The 15,844-nt window shown below is 36.6% G+C and overlaps 1 protein-coding gene across 2 annotated transcripts in view; it reads right to left on the reverse strand.

Moving 5' to 3' along the window:
• LOC149709904 (uncharacterized) overlaps positions 1 to 15,844 on the reverse strand; it is a 380,702-nt gene that overhangs the window by 95,780 nt on the left and 269,078 nt on the right. For both annotated transcript variants that reach the window (XM_089858152.1, XM_089858151.1), the window contains exon 10: positions 4,057 to 4,224. In XM_089858152.1, coding sequence (XP_089714278.1) covers positions 4,057 to 4,224 — 168 coding nt within the window. The remainder of the gene's footprint in view (positions 1 to 4,056; positions 4,225 to 15,844) is intronic.

A 15,844-nucleotide genomic window follows, 5' to 3' on the forward strand; every position in this document is an offset into this window, starting at 1 on the left:
TTGGCCTTTGCTTTTGCTTTTGCTTTTTTATTTTCTGTTTTTTGATTCAATCGCTCTAAAAGCCTTAGCAAACTCATTCTCTTTCTCTCTCTCTGGAGCTCTGTGTAAATCTAAGCCTATTTTCTTTTCTTACCGAATGACTTTGTAGACCAAATACTAGCTAACAAAAGTATATAAAAAATAAAAAAATAGAAAGTAACCTAGCCTACATGTCCTAAAACGAAAATTACTATTCCATGGATTTCACAATCATAAAATATACAACCTAAAGATATTCTTGTTCAAATAAATAAAGTACAGTACTTAGATATAAACCCAGAAAATAAAACCCAGAATAAGTTAAATAAAATAAAATAAATAAATAAATAAATAATTTAGTTTACTAACTAGTCTATTAAAAACAAAGGTACCTTCAAAACCAACTATAGTAAAATATTTACTAAATATATAAGGGTAAACATTTGTACGCATAGTATAGTAATACGCCAGTACATTGGCAAACCGAATTACATTTAAAAACTAACCATCCAGGTTCATACAACTTTTAGAAAACTGATTTCCCTTGAGTTTTCCAGTTTTTCCCCCATATATGGAGTAATAACCTTTGCCCTTAGAGCAAACTTACTCAAACATCACTGATTTCCCTGAAATTTACTAAAAATTGTAAATTTCCCTGAGTTTTCCCTAAGTTTCTGTCCACTATTTATTTCCCTGAGTTTTTCCAAAGTTTCTGTCCACTATTTATTTCCCTGAGTTTCCCTAAGTTTCTGTCCACTATTTCCCTAAGCTTTCCCTAAGTTTCTGTCCACTATTTATTTCCCTGAGTTTTCCAGATTTATATGAACCCTGGAATTGACTATTTTATAGGTAGAGAAATTAACAAAAGATAACTCATAATATTGAAGCAAAGCGCTGATTGGTCATTATAAAAGAACCTAGAGAGATTAATTGACACTGTGAACATCATGCTGGACACTACGATTCAAGCTTCTAATTAACCTAACGAGCAGTATACCTCCTAACTCACTTTATATTATTTAAATTTGCCCTTAAAACTATGAAGACCTAAGTTCTATTTTTCCTTTTGAAATTTCAATTACTAGAGCTTGCTGCTAGGCCTAGTTGGGTGAAAAGAAAAAGTATCTAACCCTATTATCTTGGATATTTTATCCGTAGAACGGGAACTAAAGAAAAAAAAATCGTTCTAAAACCAAGGCCCGAAATGAATAATGATAGTTCTTTAATGAAAAGTCTGGGTTGGCCCCAACGAGCTCAGAAAGATGCAAGGAGAATGAATGAAAAAGTGCATGAAAATGTAACGGTTACACCTCCAGTCTCCCTTATATCTCTCTCCCTCCCTCCCTCCATTTAGTTAAGGGATAAAAAGAATAACTAATAATAATTGAAATATAATGAAATTCGCTCCACCCCCCTGTGGGGCGTCTCACCAGAAATATTTTTCAAAAGCAATAAACTTAATTCAAACAGTTTCAGGGCCTCCCATTTATGAGGATGATGATGATGATATGGATACGGATTTTTCCATTATTCCTCGTTGCTATGGTAACGCTTCTCCATAATATGGAAAAGGAAGATTCGTTTCAGAATCAGTGTTCAATGAGAAATAAGCCGGATCTGTCATAATTATTTGGGATAATAATTCACGTGGGAATGAATTTTGGGCTTAATTTTAAAGGGAGGATGAAGTGATATATTTTTTATGGATTCTTAAACTAAATATCATCTCAGTTTTGCTACCGCGAAAAGAGAAGCGGCTTTTGAATTTAGAACACTCAATAAAACAGGGAGTTTCTAAGCGAATTAAAGTCGAATTTAAGACTTAATTATTATGGGGGAGTAGCCCATAAATTAAACTATTCATTAAGCCTTAATATTTTCAATTTCGAAGTTTAAAATTTTTCTAGAGGATGCTTACGTAATTTCACGTGATGGTAGCTATGAAAGACCGGATAAAAACCAGCACAAACATTGCATTTCAACCTCTCTTTTGACCGGGACGGTTTCCAAGGCAGTTTGGGAGGGGGGGAAACCAGAGAGAGAGAGATGGGGGAGGGGTGTTCTCTTCTGACTCTTCTCTGTTAAAGGCTTAGAACCTACTCATACTGACGACGCTCTCCTTCCTTTCATTAAAAAGGCTAAAATATTGGGTAGCGGAAGCCCCTGTAATTCCCCAAATATATACTTGAACGATGATGTACGCATATACCGATGAAAAGGAACGGTTTAGTAAGGCCTATAACTTCCTTGGCCCTCTCCTTTTTAGGCCTTTTACACAGCACAGCGTAAAGAACCATTTTTTCAAGCTCGGTTGCCTGGACCATAAATTTCAAGAAGCCGAGTGTAGGTTTCAGAGGCTAGTTTTTATTTTATACAAAAATGACCGAGGGGAGAAAAATTCATTTGCGGAGGGGCCAAAAAACTGTAATAGGAGAAGATATAACCAAATTTTTCTTACGGGGTGGGGTCCTTTTTACTTTGGGAGGGGGAGGAAGAGTAAAAATGGCTCAAAAGGGTCCAGCATATTCAAAATTATGAAATAAATAATACATCGTGTCCATGCAGTAACTCAGAGGCAAGCCAATGGAGGGACAGTAGAAAGGAATGTAGACTTTGATACATGTAGGGGGAAACTACTGATTATAGGAGGATTAATACTATCATAAGTTTAATAGATATGTTCTTTCCATAAGTATGACACTTCCTATTCTTCGTAATGCTAGAGACTTACAACTCGAGCTAGTGCGAAGGAGGAACGACAAGCGAGAATTGAAGTCCTACACTCGGTGGTTAATTTTGCAGGACTTGCAACTAGGTCCTATTTGGTCTGCATTACTAAGCCTTTGACAGCAGCGCCTCACCAGGCGTATTCGCTTTACCTCGAATCTATGACCTACCTCCTTCACTTCACGACAAGCTCCAGTTTGTAACCAGTGACAAACTTATCATGGGACATATGAACTTAGACTTTCATAATTCTCCACTACCTAAACCATTCAGTGTATAGAATCATGGTAAAAATATACCTATTTATTTAGAATATACGATTGCAGTGCGCTCGCCAAGATGGCGGGAAACTTCGGCGCGTGTTTTGGGCAGTACACGATACAATATCATCACGTTCAAAACAGGTTTTACACCCCCCATGCAGACCATATAGTGGCGCATTGTCGCACGCGCGACAAGGGAATTTAGTATTTGGTATATATGGCGAGAAAATGGCGCCAAAGAAATCGTAAAACCAAGGCCTAGCACGACTGGCAAGAAAAAGAAAGATCTTGGGTAGAAATAAGGCTATAATAAACCCACCCAAAAATGACCGTAGAGGGTCATAAAGGTCTCGGACTATTGAGAAGACACATGGCCCGTGGAAACCCCTAAAAACCGGGTAACTGGCCACAGTAGTGCCTACATACTCTTGGATGTAAAAAGCGCGCCAAAATAAGGCGGGAAAAGAAAGAAAAAAGTATAAACCACGTGGGGTTGAAGGGACACAGCCTGGCAAAGTGTATATCGAAATGCTGTTAATATATCACGCGTTTTTTCATTCGTGTAAAAGAAAATGGTGTTACTTTTAAATAATATACATCAAGTTGGGGGTCACTATATTGCCCAGTTAATAGGCCGAGGCTTAGGGAACAAAATAAATATAAAAAACAGACGGGACATGCCAAGGGTTAGTCTCATTGCCACGAGGATAAAAAATATGACCACCAATGAACATTTACCGCAAATGGTCTCTCTTTTTTTCTCTTTTGGTAAACTAGCGATTATATGGCGTTATGTTTGTCTTCATAAAGTACGGTTAAATTACGATTACCCATAAAGCACCGCGAAAGGAGTTGTACATGATTGTAGTTATATACGAAGGTAAGAATTTTCAGTTACCAGTTCCTACCAAACCCCGCATATTTTTAGACTAATTATTTAAGTTTGCAAAGTAGAAATAGGTAGGCCTAACTGACATGAATTGTGTTACACAAATCACAAATAAACAAATAAATAAACAATCACCATATTTAAAAATGAAAAACTTACCGTTTTGATTGACAACAGTCACTCTGACGTTTAGGGCGCCACCATCTTTGATTGTGGGTACCAAAGAATAAAAAGGTAGTGACGTAACAATACGGGCGTGTCCGGAAACAGTCCACTTATAAACATACGAAGCCTGTTTATCGTTTTTCGACACCGAATCATAACCATCTGAAATTAAACAGAAAACGCAAAAAATTAACTCATTTATATCCAAAATGTTTCACACACATATATAGAAAAGGGGTTTAAAAAATGTTAAGCCTACTTTGCGGTTTTCTTTTTTTTTTTTTCATTTTCCGCCTCTTTTTTTCCCGCGCGCAAAACTCTACTCTTTCAATCGGAAAAATGGCTTGGGTAATTGTCAATGAATTCCACCCCCTATTCGATCCCCCTTTTACGACAAAACTAAAAGAATAGCAGCTGGAAAGAATTGTGAGCTAAGGGGAAAGGAGTAGTGGGTGTAAAAATCTTTCATCCGTTTTTAAAACTTAATCGAACTTCAAAGTACGCAGTAAAGTAGGAAGGATCCCTTCTGGTTGGGCAAACTGCTTCCCAGGAAGTAGCTAGAGGGGGCAATCGGTCTCACGAGAATATCGAGAGAGACCTCTGGCGAATAACGCCAGAGCTAGATAAAAAAAAATGGAAGTGGGGAAAGGAAGTAATCCACCCCCCAACTTCAAATACCACTCAATTGAAGACAATTGAATTTGCTAGAGAGAAACTCAATTGAAAGCCGTCTACCATTGAACCCTCATCCATTTCTTGGTAAAAGCTAAGACTACTTTTAAACAATGAGAAGCTACAGATCATCGAGTTCTCATAATTTCTCCGATTTTTCATTCGCTCAATCTCTGAGAATTATTTTCAGAGCTAGTTTAATTCCATCCTTTTAATTAATAATAAAATTTTGCGTATCATTTTTGTTATTAAAATATTTTTTCTTGTTTATAAGATTAGGCTGGCTTAATAATCCATCTTATTCCCGATGCGTTTGCCAAGGCTTAACGAGCTATTTTTAACTGATAAATCTTGGAAAAAAAATGAAATTTTTGAATCTGAAGCAGACGACGACGCTTTAGTTAAAATATGAGCTTTAAGCCTTTTCACACGCATCGGGAATAAGGTGAATTAGACCTAACTTAATCCCTTGTTTTCTTTATTCATACTTCTTATCCAATGAATTAAGTTTAAATTTGTTCTAAATAAGATTATCACATAAATTAGGCTCTTGAAATATGCCTAACTTTATCTGCATATAAGAATCTGGAAAATAAAAACTTGCTCCCCCTAAAATGAATTAGGGTTAAACAAATAGGTCTATTTTTAGACCAAATTAATAGGTCAGAGGTCGTAAAACACACATTTCCCGCCTACATGTCTTAAAAAACACATTTCAACGCTTGCATGTACGTTTTGACTGAAGACATACCAACGACATTCAAATTGTCACGAGAGCAACATTAAATTCTGAACTAACCCATAATCATCATAAATAATAACTAGACTTCGTAAAAGACTGAATTGTTTATATACTAACAACACGCCTGGTTATAAACGTATATATTTATTTTTATATCCATGCATTAAAAGCATAAATGGAGACTGAAATTTTTCCATTGTAATGGAAAACAAGGAAATAACTATATATACACAGCAGCCCTGACGACTTTTTAACCTTTTGCTAGGAAAGGTATATACAAAGGTAAACTTTAAGTAATCGGTAATTTATAGCTTTGCATTACGAGGGTTAAAAGGGTGGTAAAAAAGGAGGGAACGAGAAATTTACATGGGAGACCATTAATGGATTTTTAGTCCTCCCGTCATTAAGGTTCTTTTTTAGTAATCGACGGGGACACACACACACACACACATACGCGACAAAGCCTTCTTCTACTCAACGCCAATCTATTTTAACGAATATTTCCAGCCCTGTTTTTAACGACCCTCAATTTTTATCACCGGAATATTTTTCAATGTGTGCATTAAATACGAAAGTTTTATTTAGGGTTAAAACAATATTGGATATCGTAAAATGGTCTATTGAATATTAGCGATGTTTTTGGTAGACTTAATTTGTTGATCAAGGCTTAACAATTTTGAAAATAGGATAAGGCTTAGTCGACCAAGGCTAAGCAATTTCAAAATGGAATTATGTTTAAGTTGTTTAAGTTATTTAACTTAATTTATTTAAAAGAAATTGGAGGTGCATCGTGAGACTTGGTCGACCAAGTAATTTCAAAATTTAATTAGGCTTAAGTTATTTACCTTAATTTATTTAAAAGGAAACCGAGGTATGAATATATTAATAACTACGCGGTTTAACCATAAAGTAATTAAATTTAAAAGTAAATACTTAAAACGCGCACTCATAGTTAAATTTATAAAATAACATAATTAAAAATTTAGGTCTAACGAATATGAACTCCCTAAAATTTAAAATTCCAGAAAAGCCAACTTACAGGCTGAAACTTTCTAATGTATTTCCTACCAGCCCCTGTAGAAATGTTCACCCGCAATACACCGGTGTTTATCTTCTCCAAATAAGATTTAAAAAAAAGTTCTCTAGGCATTGGGGGAAAATTAGGCTTAACTTAGAAATTAAGGTATCAATTTCTGGAAGGAGGAGTTCAGTCAGTTCCCGCCATTGAAAAGGGGAACTAGGAGAGCGGGGAAACAAAATTCATAGCGCTCCAAATATAATGGAGGGCGGAGTTTCTTTTCCACGAGGTCCAGAACGATTTAAAACTCATTTCCTGTCGATCGCCGCGTTGTACAGTGTTGAAGCTATTAAAAACCTTTCCAAAGTACAGGGCCTAAAGAAAGTTCCAAACCAAATTGATTTCTTTTAGAGGAGTAAAATGGCGGTATATTACAAGGTTTAAACAAGATGGTTACACAGATATTATCAAACGTTTCACAGTTCATAGCTGTTTGAGAAATTCTTTGGGATGCCAATGGATTTAAACTACAAATATCTGTTAAGGAATTTCAGGAACCATGCAATTTTTACTACTATCATGTTTGGCAGCCATTTTCCAATATGTCCACCGATTAAAACCAAAATCAACTCATCCCAGCTAAGGAATTTAAAGTATCTGTATTACAACTGAATCGGTTGAAATACTCATAAATTATGAGGCGTTTAACCTTTTTGGTCGCCATTTTCCAATATGTCACCCGATTACCACAAAAATCAACCCATCCTTACTAAATTATATAATAAACCAATGCACAAAATTTCACCCGAATCGGTTTAATTATACATCATTTATAGCAAAATTAAATTCAAATCAACCTTTTTAGTCGCCATTTTCCAATATGTCACCGAATAACCACCAAAATCAACCCATCCCTACTTTATAATATAAGAAACCAGCATGCATAAAAATTACTTGAATTACTTCAAATCCATGACGTCAAGAACGTAATTCGTATGACACCAAAAACATGTTTTTTTTTCATGCACAATATTAAAACCGTATAGCCAGCCAATAAGTAAGGGAGAGCCGAGCGAAAACGGTTTTATAGATTTTAGTTGAGAAGTCCCGTTCAAAGGAAGAAGACTAAGACGCGTTACCCTTATAGCCTATGTAACGTCAGAACCTTTCTGTTGTGACGAGCCAAGTTTGGGCGTAACCATAGCGACGAACGATATACGTTTTCTATACTATACTATACCATACCACCCCCGCGATCATAAAAGGCCTATTTCGGGGCTATAGTCTCTCCCTTACTCCCTCCCTTACCCACCAACGTATTGTCTATCTAGCATAGCCATGGAACCAAGGCCTAACAGAAGAGAAGCGGCCATGGGATGAGATCCATATATAGGAGGGAGCCATAGAAGAAAAGCGTTCTCTTTTATATTAGTTGAACGTCATTTTTTATACCTATTGTCCCTCGCGTATTATTATGGTTATGGACGCTGAGAAAAAGGAGAGAGAAAGAAAAAAATAGAAATTCTTGTTCCAATAAGAAGACGACGAAGCGAGATCTGGCCGGGAAAAGCTTGGCCAATGGGGGGAAAGGGCATGGGGGGGAAGCCTGGCTTGCCAAATCTTTTATATTATAAAGGTTCGAATCTCATTTTAAAATTTCACTGAGATTCCAAGTTACCTTTGTATATTATTTTCCAAAATTTTTCTATACATGTATACGAGTTAAGACTGTACATTGTATTTTACGGATGACCCCTTAAATTTAATTTGAAACTGATTTAAGACATTGATTTCTAATTTAAGGGGTCATCCCTAAAATACTCAACAAATCATAACTCAATTTGAAACAGTGTCCCTTGTGGTAAACAAGATGGAGGTAGAAGTTACATTTTTGACTCAAAATTGATTTCCCAAAGAACATCCCCCTTAATTTATGGATACAGACTTATCAGAAACACCCTGTATATGGCGTTTTTAATTAGATTAAATCAGATTTAATTAAGCACAGAGTTAATCAACGGAGTTAATTATCGCAGGGGTGTTGCGATATTTGCATATCTATTTACAATTGGTGAATTTAGAATTTGCCAGATTCTGCATGCCTAAACTGATTGATTGATTGATTTAAATAAAGGTCTACATACACTTTACAGATGGCAAAGAGTATATTATAATTTTAACCAAAATACCTGCTGTTAATCAACAATCATCACAGATATTGCTTAACTTATAGTTACGCACTTCAGGACGATCCAGGTGAGTCTAAAACCCAGCTAGGGACGATTGAATTTGGGATAAACTTGGGTGGAGATCACAGTTCTTTTCAATAGGGCCTCTAGATACGTCTCAAGGAAGCTTAGCATTATAATAAAAAATATTGGTTTTTTTTGTAGACATACCTATAGCCAGAGCAAAAATTTATTAATAAAATATTTTGGGCCCATATTTTTTTTACTCTTTCTAAACTTTAACCTTTAAAACATAATAAATGTATTATGTTTTCGTCTATATCATTTGTTATTCCTTGACTATATAATGACCATATACGTTAGTATATCGATTTATAACATAAAAAAAGGTGGATTGTTTTATGTAAAATTCGATATTTGTTTGTAATATCTAAATATTTGATGATATTTTTCACATTGAGTATGTTTCTATTGTGAATATTTTATTTGCTCGTTTATAACCCAAAGCTAAAATGAGTTCATTTATTATTTATTTCATATATTTGAAAGTAATATTACGAAACATGAATATTGACTAGAAAGTAAGTGTTATTTTTAGAAATTGTATAATTTAAAACAGAGTTTTGGGATAAATAAAATTATTTCTCCGTTCAGCCATTGGTAAGATATTCATGGTGAAAATTAAAAATTAAGAATAAATAATTCATTATTTTAGATTACAGGTAATATTAAATAAGTAGTTATTCCTAATTATTTAATGTTTTTACGTGAACTTCTGGGTTTAGATTCAAACTTCTAACGGGCGTAATGAAAAAGGTTGTAGATTTGGTTAGGGAGCTAGCTTGTTGGGGTAAGTTAGGCAGGCAGGCAGGCCTAAGGTCGATCAAGCCATTACGTGATTAAACGTGATGGGTAGCAAACAGGGGGGGGGTATTTTCCCCGCACTCGAGCACGTTTCATGGGTCAGTTAAGCCATTGACGGCCCAATCACTTGATACGGAGCCAAGGCTAGGGTTACAGTCCAAGCTACCAACAACAGAAAAGAACCCCAGTCAGTAGTCAATAATCCCCTTGAAAATAAGTTAAAAACCAGTCGGATTTTCTTTGAAAAAATAAATATAAATATTAATTTAGAAAACAAACACTTCAAACGACAATCTTTCAATCCATGGGACAGAACTAATTTTACTCAATATGTTAATATTTTTCATAGTACAGAGCTGGTAAGTGTAACTCAGTTTTTAGCTTACGCGAATTTAGGAAGAAGCCAATGCATAGGATGAAAATAATAATATACACGCTGAACACCACCAGGCCCTAGGCACGCGCGTGCAAGTTTCAACCAATAGCGCGAGCAGCTTGCGTCGTCGAGCTCGTGATCGAGTTGGCATGGTGCAACACAGGCAGCGAGAAAGATTTTTTTCGCTTTGGTAAAAATCCTCATAATTAATGATTAGTCTAGCTAGCTCTTCCTAGATACGTTGAGTGAAAATGGCTGCTACACAATGATTCCGATTAGCGGTATGTATTCCAGATTGATATATCTATTTGCCTTGGGTAAGGAAGACCGGTCATTCAATAAAGGTGAACCCAACCACTTTGGTAAAACGAAAAAAAAGGATACAGCAATGATCTTGAAGATTGAAGGCACATGCATGCAATGATAGTCAGTGGACTGTTTTTAAGAGGCAAACATTTGGGACGGGAAAATGTTGATCTACTCGAAAAGCGAATAGATCGAACACGAGAGCTTCTTCTTCTCCTACCCATCATGCGTAGGTTACCTTGATTTCTTTTCCCGCCAATTCTCCTAGACTACTCCTATATTGTTGGTCTTTCTGGTTACACGGCCAATTTAAAACAGCAGTTAGCTAGCTAACCCTTGTTTGCTTTGTCCCTATAAGATCCGGCTGGCTCCTACCTAACCTAAGCCTAACCAAACCTGCAACCCCTCTTAAAGAAAAGATTTGGGGAAGAAAACACGCGGTATAATAGAGCGACTTACGAGACGTACAACTTAGTTCCTTTCTCGTTTTCCCATGACTGTATTTAGACACGAAATCGAGTCAAGTTGAAGGATAAAGATATAGCCAAGGCTTAGAGTTCATGTCATTCCGTTTTATCGCGTGCGTGCGCCGGTGAATTAAATAATGTTTGAATAAGAATATTTATTATCCATGGTCATTTTGAATTGACCCTTATTATTGTGTTTTAACGATTATAAGTCCAGAAGCTAATTTAATGAATCGTTTTAGTAATGATGATGGTCTGGTTAAACATATAGTTAACAGTCTGTTTACAGTCAAAATGATACGTTTACTCTTCACTTAAGGGAAATTTACTTAGTTAGGCCTAACGTTTCAAATTAGGCTTAGCAAAAGAAGGCCTTTTCTATTCAGGGTTGAAATTTTACCCAATAATTCCTCTTTTGTAATAGGCCAAATAATACTATTCACTAAGGCCTAGCCTATATTCTTAAGCCTAACGTTTCAAATTAGGGTTAACAAAAGAAGCCCAATTCAATATAGCGAGAGTTGACAATTTTCCCATAATTCCTGTTTTGTAATAGGTTAAATGATACTATTCACTAAGGCCTATAGTCTATATTCTTAAGCCTAACTTGAAAAGTTTCAAATTAGGCTTAGCAAAAAAAATACGCCTCTTTCAGAATCTTTTATAAAATTTATCGATTGCAATACAGTCTCAAAATCTATGAAAGTAAAGTTTAGCTTTTTACAATTACAAAAATAATATCATAGGTCACTAGACGAGACAATGCGAACCCAACCGTCAATTTAATTAAACTGGTACATTAGACAAAGTCCCAGGGACCGTACCAGCACTAGCTAAGCCTATGTTTGTACATATAAACCCAGATAAAAAATGAATACCATAAATCCCACGGAGTAACTTTAGAAGCTAGCTATGAGAGGAGGAGTGCTGGGGGTTCGCGCCCGATTTGTTTACTCGTTCCCGGTTTCTGAAGGTTTTCGGCTTTTGCTCCGCGAAATCTTAATTACAGAGTGCCTTTCTCTCTCTCTATCCAAGATTCATCCTCATCTTGCTTCTCCTTCTCTTCAGTCCCGCATCTTCATCTTTTCTTCCCCCCTAATCGCATCGTGCACCCTCTCCCCCTTTCTTCTCCCAGTCAATCTTGAGGGGCGCCTCCCCTCCCCCTAGCCCCCCCAGACTGTCTTGATCTTCTTAATCAGCTGGCAAAGATTTCTCCTCTTTTTGGCGTAAAGCGGATGATAATGAAGTCATACATCAAGTTACGCTAGTAACAGTCTCGCATGCATACATGCAGCAGTCACAAAAGAGAATACCTAATAAGACCCCATTTTTTTCTTTCTTTCTTTTTAGTTCTATGTCAAAAACCCTGACGATGCTCTTTTACCAAATTACCAAATAAATTGAGTAGAAGAAATGGAAATTACCATCCTGAACAAACAGTATGGGTTGGCTATCGTGGTTTATATTATTTGTAAAGGATTTTTAAGACCATACAACAACTTTTGATTCAACTAGATGGGTCAAAAAATTAGACCATAAAATTGGGTAGGGATAATTTTTTTTATTGGTGGATTCAACTTGGTCAACTTCTGTTAATCTCACGACCCAACTAGTTTACTTAACAACTCAAGTTGACTCATCTAAATGAGTCTAAAAGATGTATTGTCTATAAAGGCCTTCAGTTGCTTTAAATTACAAATATGATAAATGTATAAATTGCAAAGGCGTATCAATGTTTCACGTCCAAAACCACGTGACGGTGACCTGGAGGGCGCCATCTACCGCCTAACACTTAAGTTATAACATTCCATATGCACAAAGTGTAGCAGAGGATTTTTCATTCTCTCTAACCTCACTCGCATCACATCACATCACGACTTCGGGGCGTTTAATCTGTAACCGACGAAGAACAACCCTCTCTCTCTTGTGTCGACGCCATTTTTAAAGTGTTCACCCTTGATGATTTCTGCTCTGGAAAGCCTCTCTTCTCTTTCGTTTTGCTCGAAACGAAGTTTCTCGAATTTAAGGCGTATATACACACACGATCTCCCAATCCTTTTGGCCCCTCTCTCTCTCTCTCTCTCTCTCTCTCTCTCTCTCTCTCTCTCTCTCTCTCTCTCTCTCTCTTCCAACTAAACGCGTCTTCCTTCTGTCAGGCAGGCGCGATAATTAGCCCGCTGATTTGCATAATTGGCGCGAGAGAGAGAGAAAGAGTTAGGAAAAGGCAGAGAGAGAGAGAGAGAGAAAGTGGATGGAACTTATTGCGGAGCGTTTTCCCAGTCTCTTATGTACGTCTCCGTACACTGCGCGCGCCAGAGAGAAAGAGAGAGAAATGGTGGTTGCTGAGAGAAAATTCAAAGTTTCATTCTAAGGTTTTGTTCGAATTAATTTGATAAGAAAAGTATTTGAAATTGAGTTTATTTTAGTTTTGATTCTATTTAGGGGAAGAACAAGTATACGAAATCTGATTTAATTGATCAGGGTAATTAAATTTAAGTAATTGAAACTTATAATTGCAATGTTACGAAACTGCCATTTTTGCAACCTTAATTGTTAATTGTAATAATTGTTATGTTAATTAATTATTGGAAAAGGAAGATGAACTAAAACGTCTTCACAATTTTCTTTTCAAATTTTGAGCATCCGAGTGGTTAAGTTTTCTCATAAAAACTTTGAGAGCCCAGTTTACATCAAAACAGTTATTGCAAACCAAAACTAGACTCAATTAAGATACACTCCGAACAGAGCTTCACAAAATGTTTTAAAAGAGGGGACGTAATTTTAAGGGGGGGGCAAATTGGACGCTAAAGTTTTCCCTTCAGCGGTCGGTCGTGGGCTTTTGAAAAGGGCAAAGAGACGTTATAACGAGCGGCGATGACTCTTGTCGCGTCCCGACATCTTTCTCTCTCTCTCTCTCTCCCTTTCTCTTCTCAGTCAGCCTCTCCGAGTCAGGACCCCGCATCCTAAGCGCACGCTCTCACTCAATCCTCCATGTCTCTTATCGCGAATTTCGTTTTCACGCAGAAACGAACTGTAAGCGGGAATAATTAGTGGCAGATTCTCTCCCGCAACCAAGAACTCATCCCCCATCTTCGCAGCGTCGTCGAACCATCGACTCTATAGTCGTAGGTCTTCAACCTCTTTCAATTGCAAAAAACATAGTTGCATTTTCAAAGAGAATTTTGTTGATTATTATTTTATTTTATATTTTAATTGTTTATTTCTTTCAGAGATCAATGATCATCAATTAACAAATCCTGGTTTATTTTTAGTCTATAGCTTGGAAATAATTGCGAATTTTTTTAGCATAAGTGTACGTTTATAAGTCTCTAAGGTTGTAGTACTTTACGTCCCATGCTATTATTTTTCTAGAGAGTTACACGTAAATTTAGTAAACAAGAACTTCAGGCAGAGCTAGAGTAGCGCAATTTGTCGTAGGTGCAAATTAAATTTCATAGACAATTTCAAATTTGCACCTCCGACGAATCGGGTAGTGCCCTGCCTTCATGTTAACAAAATTCTCTTGGCATTATTATCTCAAAAGGTGGCGTTCCCCTCGCGATGGAGTAAAGATTAGTACAGCTGAATGAATGCAGACTTACGGTCCATAAACTTATACTGAAAATAACTCGTATCTATCCGATTTCCCCCCTCCAATTCGTCCTTTTTCCCGCGTCAAGCCATATCTGTTGAAAGATTGTAAACGTGATAAAATCAAATCAAATCAAATCCAGCTACATAAACTAAACCAGGCGTTACGCAAAAGTTAAACCACTCTCTCAAATAATACAACGATTGTTTAAAGAACTAAAAAGCGTGTAAGGATCGTTACGTTGCGTACGATTTCAACCGTGTAATACCGCACCGGTATATATTTTTACAAGGGTAAGAAAAAAGGCGGAGAAAAGAAAAATAAAATCCACTAAGCCTTGGTCTTATATTTCTACACCCTTGTTCTTTTCAGTATGGGAAGGTTCCATGGACGGGCCGTTTTATTTGAAGAGCACCCGCTGGAAAACGCGTCATTCTATTAAGGCGTGATAAATTTATATCCCACGAATCGAGTTTCCACATTTTTTCCCCTTTCTGAAATCTCCAGAAATAAAAACCCGAAGAGAAGAAAGGCTCAGAGAGAAAGAAGGAAATCGAGATCCAAAACCAAATTTACGAACCTATAGAACCCCTGCAGTGTTCCCAAAAGGGGACACACGTGTACGGATGGGTTCTGGGCCTTCAAGATTGTACTCTTACGTAGCTATAGGGATGGGATCCGAGGGTAAAAGGTAAAAGGGGCCATGGCAGGAACTCGGAGTTTTTGGGCGGGCGAGCGAGTCGGGAACAATCGAATCTACTTCGTCCCACCGGACATTTTTCTTCGCTTATCTCGGTCTCTTATCGACCAAATTCTTCTTCAACATCCATCCACCGAGTATTTTGTTCGAGGATTCCGCGTGAATGAATATGATGCTATGGGCGGCTTAGGTTTATCGCGTGCGGCGTAAGCTTTTACCTCATTAATTAATTGAACGCGTACAAGAAGTGATGAAATGAATTATAGAATTAGCTCGCGAAAATTATTCACGTGACATTATTTAAGCCTACTTTATCAATTGTTAAAGCGCGTGGAATTTCAAAATTCAAAAACAAAGGCTTAACAAAAGTTAAGGCTTCTACGTAGCACGTGACCTTATGAATTGTTATTAGATAAAGCGCGCGAAAAATAATAAAAAAAATTTAAAACTAGACTTAACGAAATTTTCTAAATTATACTTTAATGGCTGAAATTCTTTCAATTAAGATTAATCTTCCTTGGTTGTATTACTAAGCGTAAATTAAACGAAGAATTAAGGACGATTAAGCATAGAGTGAAAATTTAAGTTTCAGCTTCGCTTTTACCAAACTGCCTTTTATATTCATTCACTGTTACTTCGCGAATGGATTCAATCCTTTTTAGACGATTGGGATTTGGAGAAAGAGGGCATGCAGAAAATCCGGACTATTTCCGACAACATTCAACTTAGAGAAGGAGAAATCACCATTTTTACTCGCTTCGAAACGATATTTTAGTTTCTTTATAGAAAAAACGAATTTTACATCAAAAACTCCATTGGGAGCCCTTCGCGAAAAAACAAAAGAAAAAGAATTGTA

The sequence above is a fragment of the Phalangium opilio genome, unplaced genomic scaffold (assembly GCF_054372755.1).
Source record: "Phalangium opilio isolate 3A_F unplaced genomic scaffold, DU_Popi_V2 ptg000011l_1, whole genome shotgun sequence".
NCBI lineage: Eukaryota > Metazoa > Arthropoda > Arachnida > Opiliones > Phalangiidae > Phalangium > Phalangium opilio.